At 43.6% G+C, this 20,320-nt stretch overlaps 2 protein-coding genes and 1 pseudogene across 5 annotated transcripts in view; 2 read left to right on the plus strand and 1 right to left on the minus strand.

The window, feature by feature from the left end:
* Positions 1-20,320, minus strand: part of LOC118988174 (zinc finger protein 883-like) — a 309,510-nt gene that overhangs the window by 105,216 nt on the left and 183,974 nt on the right. The window lies entirely within an intron of this gene.
* Positions 1-20,320, plus strand: part of LOC118988162 (zinc finger protein 256-like) — a 75,002-nt gene that overhangs the window by 41,261 nt on the left and 13,421 nt on the right. For 2 of the 4 annotated variants that reach the window (XM_037047580.1, XM_037047581.1), the window contains exon 3: positions 12,037-16,094. In XM_037047580.1, coding sequence (XP_036903475.1) covers positions 12,037-14,603 — 2,567 coding nt within the window. In that variant the 3' untranslated portion in view covers positions 14,604-16,094. Of the gene's footprint in view, positions 1-3,743; positions 3,954-12,036; positions 16,095-20,320 lie in introns of those variants that run through there. The other 2 variants (XM_037047583.1, XM_037047584.1) reach the window with 2 other exon arrangements.
* On the plus strand, positions 7,216-7,635 carry LOC118988197 (60S ribosomal protein L34-like; annotated as a pseudogene).

A 20,320-nucleotide genomic window follows, 5' to 3' on the forward strand; every position in this document is an offset into this window, starting at 1 on the left:
AACTAAATCAGGAGCAGAACCATAGAAATGGAGATCACAAGGAGGGTTAGCAACAGGAGAGTGGGAGGAGGAGAAGGGGGGAGAAGGTACAGATAATAAATAGCATAGATGGTAGGTAGAAAATAGATAGGGGGGAGGACAAGAATAGTATGGGAAATGTAGAAGCTAAAGAACTTGTGATACCTGGACATGAGCTAAACGGGGGGAATGGGGGAGGGGGTGTTCAGGGTGGAGGGGAATGAAGGAATTAATGGCATAACCAACAAAATATATTTTAAAAACTTATACAATAAAAAAAGAACTGCACCTGCAGTTTATTGAAAATGATAATCAGAAGCAAGGGTATGAGATCGTGGGCTTAAGATGCCCTCTTCTTCTCAGTGTTCAGATACTCTGTTTTCACACTTGCTGTGACTATGAAACTTGCATCAGCTGACCAATACCAAAATAGCATTAGTTAACTTGTTCTCCATTTAAGAAAGACATCTGTTCATGAAAAGAAAATCAGCCCTGGCTGCTGGGCCTCAGTGGGTTGAGTGTTGGCCTGTGAATCAAAATGTCAGTAGTTAGATCTCCCATCAGGTCACATATCTGGGTTGTGGGCCAGGTCCCTAGTTGGGGGCATGTGAGAAGCAACTGATTGATGTTTCTCTCCCTTCTCTTTCTCCCTCCCTTCCCCTTTCTCTAAAAAGGAAATAAAAGCTTTAAATATGTTGACCTCTGGCTGGTGTGGCTCGGTGGACTGGGTGCTAGCCGGTGAAAGGTTACCAGTTCCATTCCACGTCAGGGCGCACACCTGGGTTGTGGCCCAGGTTCCCAGTTGGGGGTGTGTGAGAGGCAACTGATCTATGTATCTATCCCACATCAATGCTTCTCTCCCTCTCTTTCTCCCGCCCTTCCCCCTCTCTAAAAATAAATAAACAAAATATTTCAGAAAAAAATGAGTACAGTCAGCCCTCATTATTCATGGGTTTTGCACCCTTGGATTCAACTTAACCTCAGATGGAAAATATTCTAAAATAAATGTTATGCTCTTCCCGATGTGCCATGTAGTTAGGGCTACGAGGGCTGCATGTTTTTGTGTGTACTAAATGTGAACAGATAGTTTTCCTGCCACTATTCCCTAAAAATGCAGTTTAACTACTATTTATATAACATTTCTATTTCATTGTGTATTACAATTAATCTAGAGATTATTTAAATTTCACAGGAGGATATATGTACACTATATGCAACTGTACTTGAACAACAATTTTTAAAAAGTAGAAAAAAAAGAAAATATTGAAACCTCCTTTTCAATTCCTAGTAGAAGAAAGATCAGTTATTAACATGAGAGTGTTACATCAGAATTAGACATCTAAATGTCTAATTTATATGCAAAGACTATGCCATTTTGTAGGGACCATCTACAGATTTTGGTGTCTGCAGGGTCCTGGAACCAATCCCTGATGGAAACTGAGGAACAACTGTATCTTAGATTATGGAGTAAGATATATTATGTGGATGAAACTGTCCCTCAATGGGCAGGACTCTACAAGCAAGAGAGGTTTTCTATGGGAACCAGAGGTAGAGCTTGTCAATATAAGAAATGTCCAAAGCTGTAGAGAGTTTTTATAAGAAATATTTGAGCCAAAATTATGACATATGCCTAGGAGTAAGATCTCAACTGCTCCTGAGAATAACAGTTTTGTGATTTTTTTATGCCGTTGAAATTAAGGAGGAAATACAAACAAAATTACATGAAGTTTTGGGAAAGCAAAGTGAGGATTGGATTACTGGATACTTAACAACATTATGTGCTCTCTTGAGGGCTAATGCTCCCTTCAAGGGCTATTATTCTGGTATTTCAAAGGTGTGTTAACCTAGATGCACAAGAATTATGGACAGGGCTGCCCTCAAACCTTTCACTAAAATAGTTTTAGTCTTGGGTGGGACTATCCACATGCCCTGTCCAGTTAGGAATTTATGACCCTATCAACCTGGGATGTCACTTTCCATAGAACCTTTTCTTTTTCCCCTTGCACAAAGTTAATCTTTTTTTTTTTAGATTTTATTTATTTATCTTTAGGGGGGAAAGGAAGGAGAGAAGGAGAGAAATATCAAATACATGGTTGCTTCTCGTGAGTTCTCCACTGGGAACTGGCCTGCAACCCAGGCATGTGCCCTGACTGGGAATCGAACCGCGATCTTGTGGTTCACAGGCCCGCGCTCAATCCACTGAGCTACACCAGCCAGGGCCAAACTTAATCTGGTTCACCTAATTCAGAGTATCCATCTTCTGTCTTCTGATCCATGGCTCTGTATGGAGTCATTTCTCTTGTTCTTGGCCAATCATAACACAACAAAATAACAAATATTCACCTCAGATTACAGACATTTGCAGAGCAATGACTACGTGTTCAACTATGCCTGTACTACTTTATGTGTGAATGACTCTGTAGAAGGATATTTCCTTTTACATCAGGAGACTTGAGAGCATCAAAAATATTTTTATCTTCTGGGGGCAGGCTGAGCTTCACAGAAAAATAAATGATGTCTGTTGCTGCAGACATTTATTTTGCCTCAGGAAGTAGGAACATCGCTTTTGCTAAATTCCTTGCATAGCAAACCTTGTAGTAGCCCAGGATGAAAAACTCCCTTCTTGCGGCCTCTAGAATCCTGGGAACTACCTTACCCAGAAAACCCGGGGCGGAGTTGAGCCAATGACACATCAGGATGAAAGTTTTTCCTGGAAAACTCAACCACTTGGGGCGGGACTTGCGGCGTCTTCCTCGTGGTGGGCATTTTTCCAGCTTCCCAGCATTGGTGGGGACTGAGCTGTCCAAACAAGTAGGCGCAAAGTTGTCGTTGTTTTCACCGCACAGACCCGGGCGTGAGGCTGGGCCACGCCGCCCAGATGACCCGTGCCACGGCCGACACAAGGGCCACTTTATCTAGGGACCCCTCACCTCTCCCGCCTCTGCCGCCGCTCCCTCCTCGCCGTCTGCACGCGCTGCCTCGCTCAGCGGGGGTGAGTGCGCGTCCCCTGGGTCCTCCCGCGTCTCACCCCGCTGAGCTCTGCAGCGGGAGTGCGGGGCGCCTGTCACATCCTGCACCCCAGGCCCGGGAATCCGGGATTGCGAGGAAGGCTGAGTGGAGACAGTAGGGTTGTGGCTACTGAGGGGACCGGGCTTCTTCATACCTGAAATTTACATGACCTTCTGGGCGCCTAATAATGAAGTGAAAAGGTCAGAGGCCAGCAGGGAGGACTGCAGAGCCTCACTGGGCTTTCCCTGGCTGTCAGAGGATGGCGCTGTGCTGGATGGTGTTTGAGTCTCTCAAGCACTCTGGGTGCCGTGGGCCACGCACCGGGTGAGTGGAGAGAGATGCCTGTGATGCCGGGCAGGGCAGTCGCAGAGCTGTGGGGGTGGGACTGTGGGAACCGAGGGTGTTAGAAGGTGGTGTGTACACAGTGTCGTGCACACGTGTAGGTCTTGTGAGGTGATGGCCCCAAGGCCTTGGGGTGGGACCAGGTGAAGCAGGAGCCCATTTTTGCTGAGTCTAGGGGGTACAGTCTGGGAGACCCCTGGAGGGAATTGCTCTGCAGGAGGGATGGGGCCCCACAGCTTGGATGAGGTCTGTGTGTCCCCACTGCCTGTTGCTGAGGGCTGCACAGTCATTAGGGTTCCCTGAGAAATGAACAGGCATCCCAGTCTCCAGGGCCTGGTATCTCTTCTGCTGCTGGAGCCCTGGAGGAGGATGAGCAGGAGGAAGATGTGTGAGGTGGTGGACTGTGAGGTTCTCAGAAAGACAAAGTGTGTGGTTTCCTCTGTTCCCATCTTGGCAGGCCAGTGTGAGCTTTGACGATGTTGCTGTGCACTTCTCCTGGGAGGAATGGAGGCTCCTTGACGAGGCTCAGAGACACCTGTACCTCGATGTGATGCTGGAGAACTTTGCGCTTACATCCTCCCTGGGTAAGACTTGTAACAGTTTCACCAGTGATGTGGACTGGGCTCTGTCCTGCCTCCCCCTCCTCTCCCCAGAGGGTGCTTTGTCCTGCTCACATGTGGACCACAGGCCCTGCTTCCTTCTCCAGCCTGCTGTGTTTCTAGGGCTGGGTGTTGCACTGCCGTCTTCTTTGGGCTACAGCCCCAATCCCTGCTGCAATACCCTCTTCTCTTCCGGACGGATTACAGTGACCCTATGCATTCCATGTGCTTGCCCACCCCTTGGGCCAGTCACTGTGTCCACAGCTATAGCAATTGTTTTGATCCCTTCCTTTAGCTGACATTTCCTAGAGCCTCCCCATGCCAGAAATTGGGAGCCTTGCTATCATTACTATTTACTGGGGGCTGTTTAAGACCCTTATGCATGGTTTTTAGAGTTTTGTTTAGATCTTTTGTCTGTTTTGTTTCAGCATTGCTGATCTGTAAAATGGTGTGTATTCAAAGTGTACGATGTGATGATGGATATATGTAAATATTGTGAAATAATTGCCATAATCAAGTTAGTGAACATTTCCCTCACCCGATATAATCATTTTGGGGCGGGGGTAATAGCACTTAAGATATACTTTCCTAGTAACTTTTAAGTGTACAATAGAGTGTTATTAACTCTAATCACCAAGTTTTACATTAGATCCTCAGAGCTTATTTTATAACTGAAGGTTTGTACCTTTTGACCAATATCTTCTCTGTATGCCCTGTCAGTTCCATTTCTGTGAGTTTAACTCTTTATTTATTTATATTTTACTCATAAGTGATATCAGCCCTGGCTGGTGTGGCTCAGTGGATTGAATGCCTGCCTGAAAACCAAGGGTCACTGGTTCGATTCCTCGTTGGGGCACATGCCTAGGTTGCAAGCCAGGTCCCCATAGGTGTTTCTCTTTCTTCCTCCCTTCCCCTCTCTCTAACAATAACTAAAGAAATAATATGTTAAAAAAATAAAGAAGTGGGATTGCTGGCTCATTTGGTATTTGTACTTTGCATTTTTTGAGATATTTTCATAATGCCTTTACGAGTTTACATTCCCACCAACACTGTACAAGTTTTTCCTTCTCTCTACATGTTTGCTGACACCTCTTGTCTTTCTAATAATAGCCCTCCTAGTATGTATGGGGTAATATCTCATTGTGGTTTGGATTTACATTTTCCTGCTTATTTTTTTAAAGATTTTATTTATTTATTTTTAGAGAGAGGGGAAGGGAGAGAGAAAGAGAGGAAGAGAAACATCAATATGTGATAGGTACATTGATAGACTGCCTCTCACACATCCCCAACTGGGGACTTGGCCCACAACCCAGACCTGTTCCCTGACTGGGAATCTGACCATAAACCCTTCAGTTCTCAGGACGGCACTCAATCCACTGAGCCACACCAGCCAGGGCTCCTGCTTATTCTTGAGGAAGTGCAACTTTATATTAAAATTTACCTGATAGCCACATCAGATTCTTTGTATATATTTTAATCAGATTATTCTTTTACTATATGAGTACTTTATATTTTAGATATGTTACCCCTGCCCTGACTAGTGTTGCTCAGTGGGTTGGATATCTTCTTACAGCCTGAAGGGTCACTGGTTCTATTCCCAATCAGGGCACATGCCTGGACTGTGGGCCAGGTTCCCTGTTGAGGGCATATGAACACAACCACTCGATGTTTCTATCATTCATTGATGTTTCTCTCCTTCTCCTTCCCCTTTCCTCTCTCTAAAAATAAATAAATAAATAAATAAATAAATGAAAATATTACCTTATTATTAGTTACATGACTTGTAAATATTTTCTTACATTTTGTATGGTGCCTTTTCATTTTGTTGATTTTTTTTCTTTGCTGTGCAAAAACATTTTAGTTTAATGTAGTTCCACTTGGTTAGTTTAGATTTTCCCCCCCCGTTCTTTTGGTATCATGTCCAAAAAAAATCATTGCTCAGGCCACTGTCAAGTAACTTAGTCTCTATTTTTTCCAAGGGGTTTTACATTTTCATGTCTCGTATTTAACTAATCCATTTTGAGTTCATTGTAAGTGGTGAAAGGTAGGGGTCCCATTTTATATTGTCACATATAGGTATGCCGTTTTCCCAGCACTATTGAAAAAGACTATTTTTCCCTACTGTGTATTCTTATTGCCTTTGTTAAAGATCAGTTGACCATATGTATACATAGGATGTTTTTTTAAAGATTTTATTTATTTATTTTTAGAAATAGGGGAAGGAAGGGAGAATGAGTGGGAGAAAACATCAATGTGCTGGAGATACAGTGATCAGTTGCGTCTTGCACACCCCAGACTGGGGGCCTGGCTGGCAACCCAAGCATGTGTTCCATCCAACCGGGAATCGAACCAGCAAGTTTTCAGTTCACAGGCCTGCACTCAGTCCACTGAGCCACACCAGCCAGGGCTATACATGCAATTCTTTAATGAGTTCTTGATTCTAATTCATCTCCCTGTATGTCTGCTTTTATGTCAGTATCATACTTTTTTGATTAGTGTAGCTTCATAATATAGTTTGAAATTAGGAAGTGTGGTACTTTTAGTTTTGATCTTGCTCAAGAATTCTGGCCTGGCTGGTGTGGTTCAGTGGGTTGGATCCCAGCCTGTGAACCAAAGGGTCACCTGTTGATTACCAGTCAGAGCACATGCCTGGTTTGCGGGCCAGGTTCCAGGTGGGGCACACAAGAAGCAACTACACATTGATACTTCTCTCCCTCTCTTCCTCCCTTCCTCTCTCTCTAAAAATAAGTAAATAAAATCTTTTTAAAAAAGGTTGCTATGTCTATTTGAGGCCATTTGTGGTTCCATGTGAATTTTAGGATTCCCTTTCTATTTACACAAAAAAGTCCATTGGAATTTTAATAGGTATTGCCTTGGATCTGTACATTATATTTGGTAGTATGGACATTTTAACAATCTTAATTTTTCCAGTGCATGAACATAGGATATCTTTCCATTTGTTTGTGTCTTCAGGTTTTTTTTTCCATTAATGTCTTATAGGTTTCAGTGTCTAGATCTTTCACCTCCAAGGTTATATTTATGTGTATGTATTTATTGTTTTTGATATTTGTTAATGTGATTACTTTCTTAATTTTTACTTTATTTTATTTTTTCCTTTACCATTTACCCTATTTCCTCTTCCATCCTCCAACTACCCCCTCCACCATTTCTTTCTTTTTTTTTAATAAATATTTTTTTGGTAGTTACTCCCGTTACAATCAGCTCTCATCAGGGAGTTGCTGCATCCGAGATCCATCAGATGCGGTGTTTTGAGCTGGCGAGAGGGTAAAGGCTCCGGAGGAAGGTATTCACAATGGTCCAGCGTTTGACATAGCGTAGGGGGCTTTCCTACAATATAGCCTCTAACAAAACGAGGCTGTCCCAAACCCCTGGCAATAGAATTGTTTACCTTTATACCAAAGAGGTCGGGAAAGCACCAAAATCTGCATGTGGCGTATTCCCAGGCCAACTTCACAGAGTTCATGCTGTGAGACCGAAAGTTTTAATGAGGTTGTCTCAAATGAAAAAACATGTCAGCAGGGCCTGTGGTGGATCCACATGTGCTAAATGTGTCTGTGACAGGACCAAGTGTACTTTCCTTATTGAGGAACTGAAAATTGTTGTCAAAGTATTGAAGACAGGAGCACAGAGTCAGAAAGCTAAATGAAAAAATATGAAGCTTTTTTGAGTAACAAAAATTATTAAAAGGCTTAATTAAAATTTTTTTTAAATATTTGATTTATTTATTTTTAGAGAGGAGGAAGGGAGGGAGAAAGAGAGGGATTTGAAACATCAGTGTGCAAGACGAATATTGATTGGTTGCTTCTTGTACGCTTCCAACTAGGGACCTGGCCCGCAACACAGGTATGTGCACTGACCAGGGATTAAACCTGTGACCTTCTTCTGTTCATGGACCAGTGCGCAGTCCACTGAGCCACACCAGCCAGGGCCAGAATTTCTATTTAACTCATTTTTTAAAGTTTCTTTCTTGGGTGGGTGGGTGGAGGTGGAAGAGGGTATAGTGGGGATAAATGATAATGGGGAAAAAACTGAATTTTAAAAAAGTTTTTCTCTGAAATTGATGTATTCATGCCTTTTCCTGATTTCCCTGAGTTGTCCCTCTGTTCTCTTGGAGCTGACTAAGCTTCTATAAAAAATTACTTTGAATTCTTTTTTATTATTGATTTGATTGAGAGAGAGAGAAACAATGATTTGCTGCTCCATTTATTCATGCATTCATTAGTTTATATTTGTATGTGCCCTGACTAGGGATCAAACCCGCAACCTTGACATACCAGGACTACACATGAACCAACTGAGCTACCCAGCCAGGGATATTTTGAATTCTTTGTCCAGACTTCGTTGCCTTCACTTGCTGGACACTCGCTATGCTCCTTCAGTGCTGCCATGATTCTTTGCTTTTTTTGTGTGTTTCTTACAAACTTTTCATGTCTCCACATTTAATGGATAAGTCACCCTTTCCTTCCATTACATAGTTTTTTGGTGTATAAAGGTCTTCACTTTGGGTTGCTTGTGAAGTCATTGGACTGCCCATGTGTGGCAGTTTGGGCTCTGACAGCTGAGGTCAAGGATGGCAAATGTATACTATAGTATTTCTCAATAGTTGAGGCTGCAAGGTGAACTCACAGGCATCTGATAATGTTGAAGCTGGGTAGGGTGTGATGTCAGCTGTTTTCTTTTTATTTTTTGAGATTTTGTTTATTTATTTTTAGACAGAGGGTAAGGGTGGGAGAAAGAGAGGGAGAGAAACATCAGTGTGTGGTTGCCTCTCAGGCACCCTCCACTGGGGACCTGGCCCGCAACCCAGGCATGTGCCCTGACTGGGAATTGAACCAGTGACCCTTTGGTTCACAGGCCAGCACTCAATCCATTGAGCCACACCATCCACCGCTCAACACTGTTTTGATCAAACCAGGGGTGTTTTCATTTAACCCATGTTTTGTTGTCATTGCTAGTGCTGAACCACATTTCTTTTTTATTTTTCAAAGATTTTATTTATTTAATTTTAGAGAGGGAGGAAGGGAGGGAGAACGAGACGGAGAGAAACAGCCGTGTGAGAAAGACAAATTGGTTGGTTACCTCTTATATGCACCACAATGGAGACCAGACCCACAATGCCAGGTGTGCACCCTGACTGAGAATAGAACCCCTGACCTTTCACTTTGCAAAATGATGCCCAACTGAGCCACACCAGTCAGGGCTGCACTCTATTTCTAATTTTCTTTCCTTAATATTGCCACTTTGCCGAATAGTCCATTTTATAACTTTGTTACATTTACCTTGACTTGTGGCCCATGGAGAGTCTCCTCCTCTTTGGACTGCATGTCTCACACATCTCTCTCATTTCTTCCTCTATTGCTCTGTGCTGTTGGTCCACACATTCTTGAGATTCGCATGCATCCTTTTTTTTTTTAAATATATTTTATTGATTATACCATTACAGTTGTTCTATTCCCCCCCTTCAATCCCTTCCACCCGCACCCTCCCTCCCCCACCATTCTGCCCCCCTTAGTTTATAACCACCTGTCTCAAGTTCTTTGGATTCTATATTTCCCCCACTATTCTCGCCCTCCCCCCTATCTATTTTCTACCTACCATCTATGCTATTTTCTGTGCCTTCTCCCCCCTTCTCCTCCTCCCACTCCCCTGTTGCTAACCCTCCATGTGTTCTTCATTCCTATGGTTCCACTCCTGATCTAGCTGTCCTCTTGGTTTGCTTTTGTTTTAGGTGTGGTTGTTAATAACTGTGTGTTTGCTGTCCTTTCACTGTTCATATTTTTCATCTTCTTTTTCTTAGATAAGTCCCTTTAGCATTTCATATAATAAGGGCTTGGTAATAATGAACTCCTTGAACTTGACCTTATCTGAGAAGCACTTTATCTGTCCTTCCATTCTAAATGAAAGCTTTGCTGGATAAAGCAATCTTGGCTGTAGGTCTTTGGATTTCATGACTTGGAATACTTCTTTCCAGCCCCTTCTTGCCTGTAAGGTCTCTTTTGAGAAATCCGCTGACAGTCTGATGGGTACTCCTTTGTAGGTGACTGTCCCCTTATCCCTTGATGCTTCTAGGATTCTCTCCTTCATTTTGGTCTTGGCTAATGTAATTATGATGTGCCTTGGTGTGTTCCTTCTTGGGTCCAACTTCTTTGGCACTCTCTGAGCTTCCTGGATTTCCTGGAAGTCTATTTCCTTTGCCAGACTGGGGAAGTTCTCCTTTATTATTTGTTCAAATATGTTTTCCACTCGTGGCTGTTTCTTTCCCCCTTCTGGTACCCCTATAATTCGGATGTTGGAACGTTTAAAGATGTCCTGGAGGTTCCTAAGCCTCTCCTCATTTTTTTGAATTCTCATTTCTTCATTCCTTTCTGGTGGGATGTTTTGTTCTTCCTTCTGGTCCATTCCATTGATTTGAGTCCCAGATTTGTTTCCATCACTATTGGTTTCCTGTGCATCTCTCTTCATTTCAATTAGTTTAGCCATATATTCCTCTAATTTGTGACTTTGTTCCTCTAATTTGTGACTATAATCTACCAGTTCTGTGAGCATCCTGATAGTGTCCTGAATTGTGCTTCTGAGAGGCTGGCAATTTCTCGGTCACTTAGAGTTATTGGCTCTTGGACTTTGAGTTCTTCTTGTGCCATCTTTCGGGTTGTTCTTGCCTGTTCCATAGCAGGATCAGAGCCCTAAAATATTCACTAGAACAGGGCAACTAAGTCGCTGGGTTGTGACGTTGTATGTGGGGGCGGGGTCAAAGAGCGACAATGACTCACTGGTATTGCAGGGCAACTAAGTCGCTGGGTTGTGACGCTGTATGTGGGGGCGGGGTCAAAGAGGGACTCTGGCGTCCCGTCTGCCGCCTGCCGCCCCGGCCCTCACCGGTGCTAAGTCGCTGGGTTGTGACGCTGTATGTTGGGGCAGGGTCAAAGAGCGACAATGGCTCTCACCGGTATTGCAGGGCAACTAAGTCACTGGGTTGTGACGTTGTATGTGGGGGTGGGGTCAAAGAGGGACTATGGCGTCCTGTCTGCCGCCTGCCACCACGGCCCTCACTGGTGCTGCAGTTGCTGCCGTCACCGGGCCCACGCGTTTCGTCCCACTGCACGCGAGTGTGCCACCGCCGTCAGCCCTCGCCCCCTGGGGCCTGCGTGGTCTGTCTCACTGTGCACGAATATGCGCCCGCGGTCTGCCCCGCACCCCAACTGGTTCTCGTCTGCCTGCGGGCCTGGGTCGGGGCCCTGTCCTGCCCGACCCTGCTCGCTGCTGGCTCCGCCCCTCTTACCGTCCCCGTTGAAAGGTTAGATGTAGTCGGACTTCCGTATAATTCAATTTTCTGTCCTTTGGTTGTGTCTTTGTTTCTCCAAACCTTTGTTTTATTCAAACTTGGTTGTGGGAGAAGGCACAGTGTTTCCACCTATGCCTCCATCTTGGCGAAAGTCCAGCATGCATCCTTACATTGGCCTTGAATGGCAGCTAGTCTACTGCAATTGATTTTTTTCTGGGTTTGATGTGTTCTTCTACACAGCCTTATGTCACAAGCAAAAGAGGTCCTACAGGAATCCTTCCTCCAAGGAACAAATTTTATTTTATTTTTTTAAAGATTTTATTTATTTTTAGAGAGGGGAAGGGAGAGAGAGAGGGGGAGAGAAACTCAATGTGTTGTAGCCTCCCATGCACCCCCCTACTTGGGACCTAGCCTGCAACCCAGGCATGTGCCCCGACTGGGAACCAAACCACCAACCGTTTGGTTCACAGGCCAGCACTCAATCCACTGAGCAATACCAGACAGGGCCCAATGAACAAATTTTAGAACATGCTTATCTTCTTTGTGTTACACTTTATTCTTGTATCCTTTCTTTGGTGGGAACTTTCCATTCTTTTGTCTGAGAGGTGGGTAATGCTCAGGAGCCACTTCCCCATCCACATATTAACTCCCCTCGTTGAAAACCATCCCCTAGACTTACTCCTGATGTAACAAATATACATTTGTGATGACTTTGATACATTCCTATAGTCAGCATGTACTTCACCAGCGTTTATTTGCGTTCAGGTGGCTGCTGTGGACCAGAGGATGTAGAAGCCCCCTTTGAACAGAGTGTTTCTGTGGGACTATCACAGGCCAGCACCTCCAGGGCATCTCTGACTTCCCTGAAGGCCCACTCCTGTCAGACTTGTGGTCCAGTCTTGAGAGACATAGTCCAGTTGGCTGAGCACCAAGGACCACCACACAACCACACAGTGTTCAGGTGTGGGGTATGTATGAAACAATTTAATTGTAGTGCAAACCTCCAAACACACCAGGAGCAGCACCTGGGAGCGAAACCCTTAAGAAGCAGTATGGACAGGGCCTTGTTTGTGAAGAGCCATAAATTCTGTGTTTCAGAAAAGCCCTTTATTTGTGATGAAGTTGGGAAGAACTTCCTGGCCACCTCAGAACATCTACAGCAGCAAATGACTTACACTGGGGAAGAGCCCAACAGAATCACCAAATGTGGGGAAACTATAGAAAAGAGGAAAACTCTTTTGACCTGGACAGAATGTAAGAAAGTCTTTAGCCCTAGACACACACATGCTTGGGATCAGGACATCCACACTGGAAGACAGTGTTTTGTGTGCCCTGAATGTGGGAAAGCATTTAGGAATCAGTCCTCATTAGTTGTTCACCAGAGACTTCACACTGGTAAAAATCTTCATGTGTGTGGCAAATGTGGCAAGTCTTTTAGGCTAACCTCAACCCTTAGTTGTCATCAAAGAATTCATTGTCAGGCAAGGCAGTACAAGTGCAGCAAATGTGGGAAGTCCTTTAACCGAAAATTTGTCCTTGTTTATCCCTGGAGAAATCATACTAAAAATATATATAACTTGTGCCAGGAATGTGTGCAGTCGTTCAGCCGTAGATCCATCCTTATACGACAACGGACGGTTCACTCTGGAGAGAGGCGTTATGAGTGTATGCACTGTGGGAAAGCCTTTAGACGAAAATTTTACCTCACGGTACATATGAGAGTTCACACTGGCACAAGGTCTTACCAGTGTAGTGAATGTGGGAAATGTTTTACCAATAGTTCAGTATTTATTTTACACCAGAAAGTACATACTGGAGAAAGGCCTTTTGAGTGTATTAAGTGTGGAAAATCCTTTACCAGTAGTTCAATACTCATTCTACACCAGAGAGTACACACAGGAAAAAGGCCTTATGAGTGCACTGAATGTTGGAAATCCTTTAGCCATGAGTCGTACCTCACTCAACACCAGATAGTTCATAGTGCAAGAAAGTCTTACGAATGCAGGGAATGTGGGAAATCTTTTACATCTCGTCCAGGCTTACGTTATCATGAGAGTGTTCACAATGGATCCAGGTCTTATGAGTGTAGTCAGTGTGGGAAATGTTTTACTTCTCGCCCCGGCCTTCGTTATCATCTGAGAGTTCACACTGGAAGAAAGCCTTATAAGTGCATTGAATGTGGGAAATCTTATAGCCAAAGGTCCAACCTCATCCAACATCAGAGAGTTCACACGGGTGAAAGGCCTTATCAGTGTAGTGAATGTGGGAAATGTTTTACCTCTAGCTCTGCTTTTCATTATCATAAGAAAGTTCACACTGGAGAAAGGCCTTATCAGTGCAATGAATGTGGGAAATCTTTTTTATCTGTTTCCAACCTCAGTAATCATCAGAGAGTACACACAGGAGAGAGACCCTATGAGTGCAGTGAGTGTGAGAAATCTTTTATTCAAAGACATCACCTTCTTACACACCAGAGAATTCATACAGGAGAAATGCCTTATCGGTGCAATGAATGTGGGAAATCTTTTCCAGCTGGTTCCAACCTCAGTAATCATCAGAGAGTACACACAGGAGAGAGACCCTATGAGTGCAGCGACTGTGGGAAATCCTTTATCCAAAGACATCACCTTCTTACACACCAGAGAGTTCACACAGGAGAAAGGCCGTATCAGTGCAATGAATGTGGGAAATCTTTTGCATCTGGTTTTAACCTAAGAAATCATCAGAGAGTTCATACTGGAGAAAAGCCTTTTGAGTGCAGTGAATGTGGAAAATCCTTTATCCAAAAATGCTACTTTCTTATACACCTAAGAGTTCACACAGGAGAGAGGCCTTATGAGTGCAGTGTGTGTGGGATTTCTTTTACCACTAGGAGGAAACTCCGTTGTCATCAGGGAATTCACAGTGGAGAAGGGTCTTCTGAATGCTGTGAATGTGGAAAATCTTTTACCTCTAGTTATGCTCTCCGTGATCATCAGAGAGTTCATACAAGCCAAAGGCCTTATGAATGTACTGAATGTGGGAAGTCCTTTAGAGCAAATTCTTACCTCATTGAACACTGGAGAGTTCACACTGGAGAAAAGCCTTACCAATGTACTGATTGTGGGAAATCTTTTTCCTCTGGCTCTGGCCTGCGTTATCATCAGAGTATTCACACTGGGTTAAGGCCTTACAAGTGCAGTGAATGTGGGAAATCTTTTCCCAAGAGCTCTGCACTCATTCGCCATCAAAGAACTCACACAGGTGAAAGGCCCTATGTGTGCAGTGAGTGTGGGAAATCCTTTATCCAGAGACATCACCTTCTTGTACACCAGCGAGTTCACACGAGATGAAGGCCTTATGGTCCAGCAAATGTGGGAAATCCTGTAAGGATACTTCCCAGTCCAATTAACAGTGGGCAGTTCACACTGTAGAAAGGGATGTTAGTTAAAAAATGTGGGGAATCTTTTAGCCATAAACTTTACCTTTCTTAACACCTGAGACTTCATGCTGCAAAATGATTTTATAAGTGTATGGAATATAGGAAATGTATCTGGAGTTTGTTATTTGATAATTTACACAGGATGAAAGCCTATTGTGTGGCAAAGGTGAAAAATCCTTTACCCATAGCCTCGCAGTCTTTCACCACCAGATAATTTATTCAGGAGAAAGGCCTTATAAGCGCACAGAATGAAGAAAATCCTTAAAGAATTTACCTTATTATACAGTGTAGAATTTACACTGGAAAAAGACCCTACCTAGATGTGCAAGAGAATAGGCACTTTTCTTGTCAGTATAATGACACTGGAATAAACCATGAGAAACCATCTGTGTGAATTTGATCTTGTATACCCAGTTGTCCACATTTGGGAAATTCGCCATAAGTTTAGTTGTGTGGGGATCATGTGTGTCTATATTGTACTTTCTAACCTGCACGGGACTCTTCACCATTTTCTGTTGTCAAAGTCATTTCAGACTACCATGTGGCAGGTCCCCACAGTGTGTGTCCATTACCACCCTGCTGTGCTGACGTGTTCTCTCGTGTATCAGAGGAAAAGAGGAGTCCTGAGGTCTTTGGAGTCACATTGGGCAGAAATTCAACCCTTTATTGGCTCATAGAATATCACATGAGTCTGGCTGGAGGACCATGTTCTCCCGGGAATTTTTCCAGCTTCCAAGTTACCAACTTGACCTCCTTGCTGGACATTGCTTTGGTTTGTATAATACTGTTTAATTCCTTGCTGTGTCAGTTCTTATATTTTCTGAGTTCTATTTAGTGAGTGGTATATTTAATTAACAGAGTTTGGCTCCACAGGTATGAAAGGTGAACATTTTAATGAGGATCCCCAACTTTATGTTTTTCATAAGGACATTATAAAGGAAAAATACAGCTCACTCATTTTTGCCAGATTTATGTTCTTTGTAGGAAGGACTGCATGGCTTTTTGGTCTTTGTGTGAAGCCTAGAAGCTATGAACTTTAGGAGATTTAGAAATCACCCTGTGGAGGGGTCAGATGTGACAATCTCAAGTGCTTCTTGGAGCAGCATGAATTTTCTCATTGCTCACAGGGGATAACCTCAGGGAGTGTTGAAGGGAACCTGTTTCGTACGTAGGTCCTGCAATGAACCATGTGTTCTGATAATTCGATTCCTTTGGTGATGCTCACTGGTTATAAGACCATTGGGGTTACTGGAAACTAACTGCTACTGAAATGGCACGGGATTTGTAGGGATTGGAGACTTCAGCCAACACAATGGAGTGTGCTTCTTAAATACACAAGCATTTCTGTAACAATGACTATGCAGGATAAATGTGCACACAAATCTTAGGATCTCCAAGCATGTTTTGTTTTTTTAGAGATTTTATTTATTTTTAGACAGAGAGGGGACGGAAGGGAGAAAGAGAGGGAGAGAAACTTTGATGTGAAAAAGATACATAAATAGGTTGCCTCTTACATGCTCCCAATGGGGACCTGGCTGCAACCCAGGAATGTGCCCTCACTGAGAATCGAACTGGCAACCCTTCGGTTTTCAGGCCAGTACTCAATCCACTGAGCCACACCAGCCAGGGCCAGGTGTATTTATCTGTTGTGCCTAAAGTCTTTGTTATAGAAGACAAATGAATTTTGTGAATTCCTGTAGTGATGCTTACCCAAGGTCATGTTGCACAGGCAGGAAAACAAACATACATGTAATAAACTATGCATATTTAAAGCATCATATTTGACATTTTGAGATACATATGAACTGAAAGCATCATCACAATTATGGGAATGACTTAACCTGCCAGTGTATTTTTGCCTTTTGTACTTTGATTTTCGTTTTTAATATATTTTATTGATTATGCCATTACAGTTGTCCCATTTCCCCCCCCCCCTTTAGTTTATGTTCATGGGTCTGTTCAAGCCTGTTATGTATGAGGGGCGGGGCCTTAGGTGTTCACCAGGGCAGGGCGACCCAGTCGCTGGGTTGTGATGCTGTATGTGGGGGTGGGGTCAGAGAGCGGCAATGGCGTTCTTCTCTACTCTCTTGGATTTCGGTCCTTTCTGCTGCTTCCTGCAAGCAAACCAGGCCCCCCTGGTGCCGGCTCCTGGGGGTGTGGGCCTGTGCACCCTCCAGGACCCTGTGGGTCTCTCCAACAAGTTCTTTAGATTCTATATTTCCCATACTATTCTTTTTTAAAAAAATATATTTATTTATTTATCTTTAGAGGGGAAGGGAAAGAGAGAGGGAAAGAAATATGGTTGCCTCTGCCAAGGACACACAATGTATCGTGTGTCCCCTGCCAGGAACTGGCCTGCAACCCAGGCATGTGCCCTGACTGGGAATCGAACTGCGATCCTCTGGTTCGCAGGCCGGTGCTCAATCCACTGAGCGACACCAGCCAGGCTTCCCATACTATTCTTGCCCTCCCCCTGCCTATTTTCTACCTACCGTCTATGTTACTTATTCTCTGTACCTTCTCCCCTCTTCTCCTCCTCCCACTCCCCTGTTGCTAATCCTCCAGGTGATCTTCATTTCTGTGGTTCTGCTCCTGATCTAGCTGTCCTCTTGGTTTGCTTTTGTTTTAGGTGTGGTTGTTAATAACTGTGAGTTTGCTGTCCTTTCACTGTTCATATTTTTTATCTTTTTTTTGTTAGATAAGTCCCTTTAGCATTTCATATAATAAGGGCTTGGTGATGATGAACTCCTTGAATTTGACCTTATCTGAGAAGCACTTTATCTGACCTTCCATTCTAAATGAAAGCTTTGCTGGATAGAGCAATCTTGGCTGTAGGTCTTTGGATTTCATGACTTGGAATACTTCTTTCCAGCCCCTTCTTGCCTGTAAGGTCTCTTTTGAGAAATCAGCTGACAATACGATGGGAGCTCCTTTGTAGGTGACTGTCCCCTTATCTCTTGCTGCTTCTAGGATTCTCTCCTTCATTTTAATCTTGGCTAATGTAATTATGATGTGCCTTGGTGTGTTCCTTCTTGGATCCAACTTCTTTGGGACTCTCTGAGCTTCCTGGATTTCCTGGAAGTCTATTTCCTTTGCCAGACTGGGGAAGTTCTCCTTTATTATTTGTTCAAGTAAGTTTCCCACTTGTTGCTGTTCCTCTTCCCCTTCTGGTACCCCTATAATTTGGATGTTGGAATGTTTAAAGATGTCCTGGAGGATCCTAAGCCTCTCCTGATTTTTTTGAATTCTTGTTCTTCATTCTTTTCTGTTTGGTCATTTTTTTCTTCCTTCTGGTCCACTCCCTTGATTTGAGTCCCAGTTTCCTTTCCATCACTATTGGTTTCCTGTGCATTTCCCTTCATTTCAGTTAGTTTAGCCTTCATTTGTTCCTCTAATTTGTGACTAAAAGCAACCAGTTCTGTGAGCATCTTGATCACCAGTGTTTTGAACTGTCCATCTAAAAAGTTGACTTTCTTGGTCACTTAGAATTATTGGCTCTGGGGCTTTGAGTCCTTCTTGAGCCATAATGTTTTGGTCTGCTTGCACCTGTTATGTATGAGGGGCAGGGCCTTAGGTGTTCACCAGGGTGGGGCAACCCAGTCGCTGGGTTGTGACGCTGTATGTGGGGGTGGGGTCAGAGCGGCAATGGCGTTCTTCTCTGCTCTCTTGGATTTCGGTCCTTTCTGCTGCTTCCTGCAAGCAAACCAGGTCCCCCTGATGCTGGCTCCCTCCGGGTGTGGGCCTGTGCACCCTCCAGGACCCTGTGGGTCTCTCCAACAAACTCTCTGTGCGCCTGGGAATTTCTCCCGGCACCTCGAGCTCGAAAGTTTTTCCAATTGGTGCTTTTAGGCTTTAATTCCCGTTGCTGGGGCCCTGGATTGCACGGTCTGTCTCATTGCTTGTTCCTTCGCCTGGTTTATCTGCACATGAATGTGTGACCACAGTCAGCCAGCAGCCCTGCACCCTCACTGGGTCCGCCTGTTGCCACCCTGCGCCTGGGATCTGCCAACGGCCGCCTACACACATGGGTTGGTCCGACCGCTTTTTCCTGTGGACCCCGCACTGCCAGCCACTGACTCCACCCCTCTTACTGGTCTGGCTGAATGGTTCATTGTTGTCAGACTTCCGTACAGTTCAATTTTCTGTGTTTTGGTTGTGTTTTTGTTACCAAAGTTTTGTTGTCTTTAAACTTAGTTTTGTGAGGAAGCACAATGTTTCCACCTACGCCTCCATCTTGGCTGGAAGCCCCGCCTCTGTTCTTTTTTAATCTCTCCCTGCAGGTCACAGCCCTTCAAATAACTTGATTTACTTTCTCTTAGTATAGATAATTTTGTATTTGCTATATGATGGAATCATGAAATGTTTACTTATTTTTGTGTCCTTTATATTTTTGCTATTTTTGGATATACCACAATTCGTTTATCCATTCATCTTTTTATGAACATTTGGGGTATTTCTGGTTTTTTTATTATGATAAGTGAAGGTTGCATAAACCTATGTGTACAATTCTTTCTGTGTTTTATTTATCTTCTGTCAATAACTTATAGTGTAATGTCTGAGTCACAGGTAGGTAGGTGAGTATTAACTTTTGAAGAAACTAACAAATTGTGATGTAAAATGATCACACTTGTCTGCATTCTTATCTTTATGGGAGTTCCATTGCTCCACAACATCATTAATACTTTTTTTAAAAGGTTTTATTTATTTATCTTTAGAGGGGAAGGGAAGGAGAGAAGGAGAGAAACATCAATGCATGGTTGCCTCTCGTGAGTCCCCCGCCAGGAACTGGCCCGAAACCCAGGCTTGCACCCCGACTGGGAATCAAACCGCGATCGTGTGTTTCACAGGCCCGCGCTCAATCCACTGAGCTACACCAGCCAGGGCTCATTAATACTTTTTTTGTTATTTTTAATTTAGCTTTTTAAAATAATTTGTAGTGCTATCTAATTTTTGTTTTAATTGCGTTTTCTTAAGCTTTCTTGATGAGTAGATTTTCATATGTATTTGCTATGTGTAATGTCAGGTAGAATGTGTGCTGATATATTTTGCCTATTTTACAAACATTGACCATTTTCCTTTTTTAATACTTTATTTAATTTTAGAGGAAGGGGAAAGGAGGGAGAAAGAGAAATAGAGAAATATCGGTTGCTTCTCCCATGCCCCCAACTGAGGACCTGGCCTGCAACCCAGGCATGCGCCCTGACCTGGAATTGAACTGGTGAGCTTTTAGTTTGCAGGACAGAGCTCAATCCACTGAGCCACACCAGCCAGGGCTATTTTCCTTAACAGCTAGGACAGTGAAGCAACAAAGATATATGTTTGAATTTTACTCAATTTCAAATTCATGAGTGACCTCTTTACTTAATGGATTGTTTTTTTTGTTTTTGTTTTTGTTTTTTTTTAGATTTTATTTATTTATTTATAGAGGGGAAGGAGAGAGGGAGAGAAACATCAATGTATGGTTGCCTTTTGTGCATCCCCTGCTGGTAGTTAGCCTGCAAGGAACCGGTTTGCAACCCAGGCATGTGCCCTGACTGGGAATCGAACCTCGATCGTCTGGTTCGCAGGCCCGCGCTCAATCCACTGAGCTACACCAGCCAGGGCACATTCAGTAATTCTATTATGCCT

This window comes from Sturnira hondurensis, unplaced genomic scaffold (genome assembly GCF_014824575.4).
Source record: "Sturnira hondurensis isolate 20B ecotype Veracruz unplaced genomic scaffold, ASM1482457v3 Scaffold0006199, whole genome shotgun sequence".
NCBI classification, from domain to species: domain Eukaryota; kingdom Metazoa; phylum Chordata; class Mammalia; order Chiroptera; family Phyllostomidae; genus Sturnira; species Sturnira hondurensis.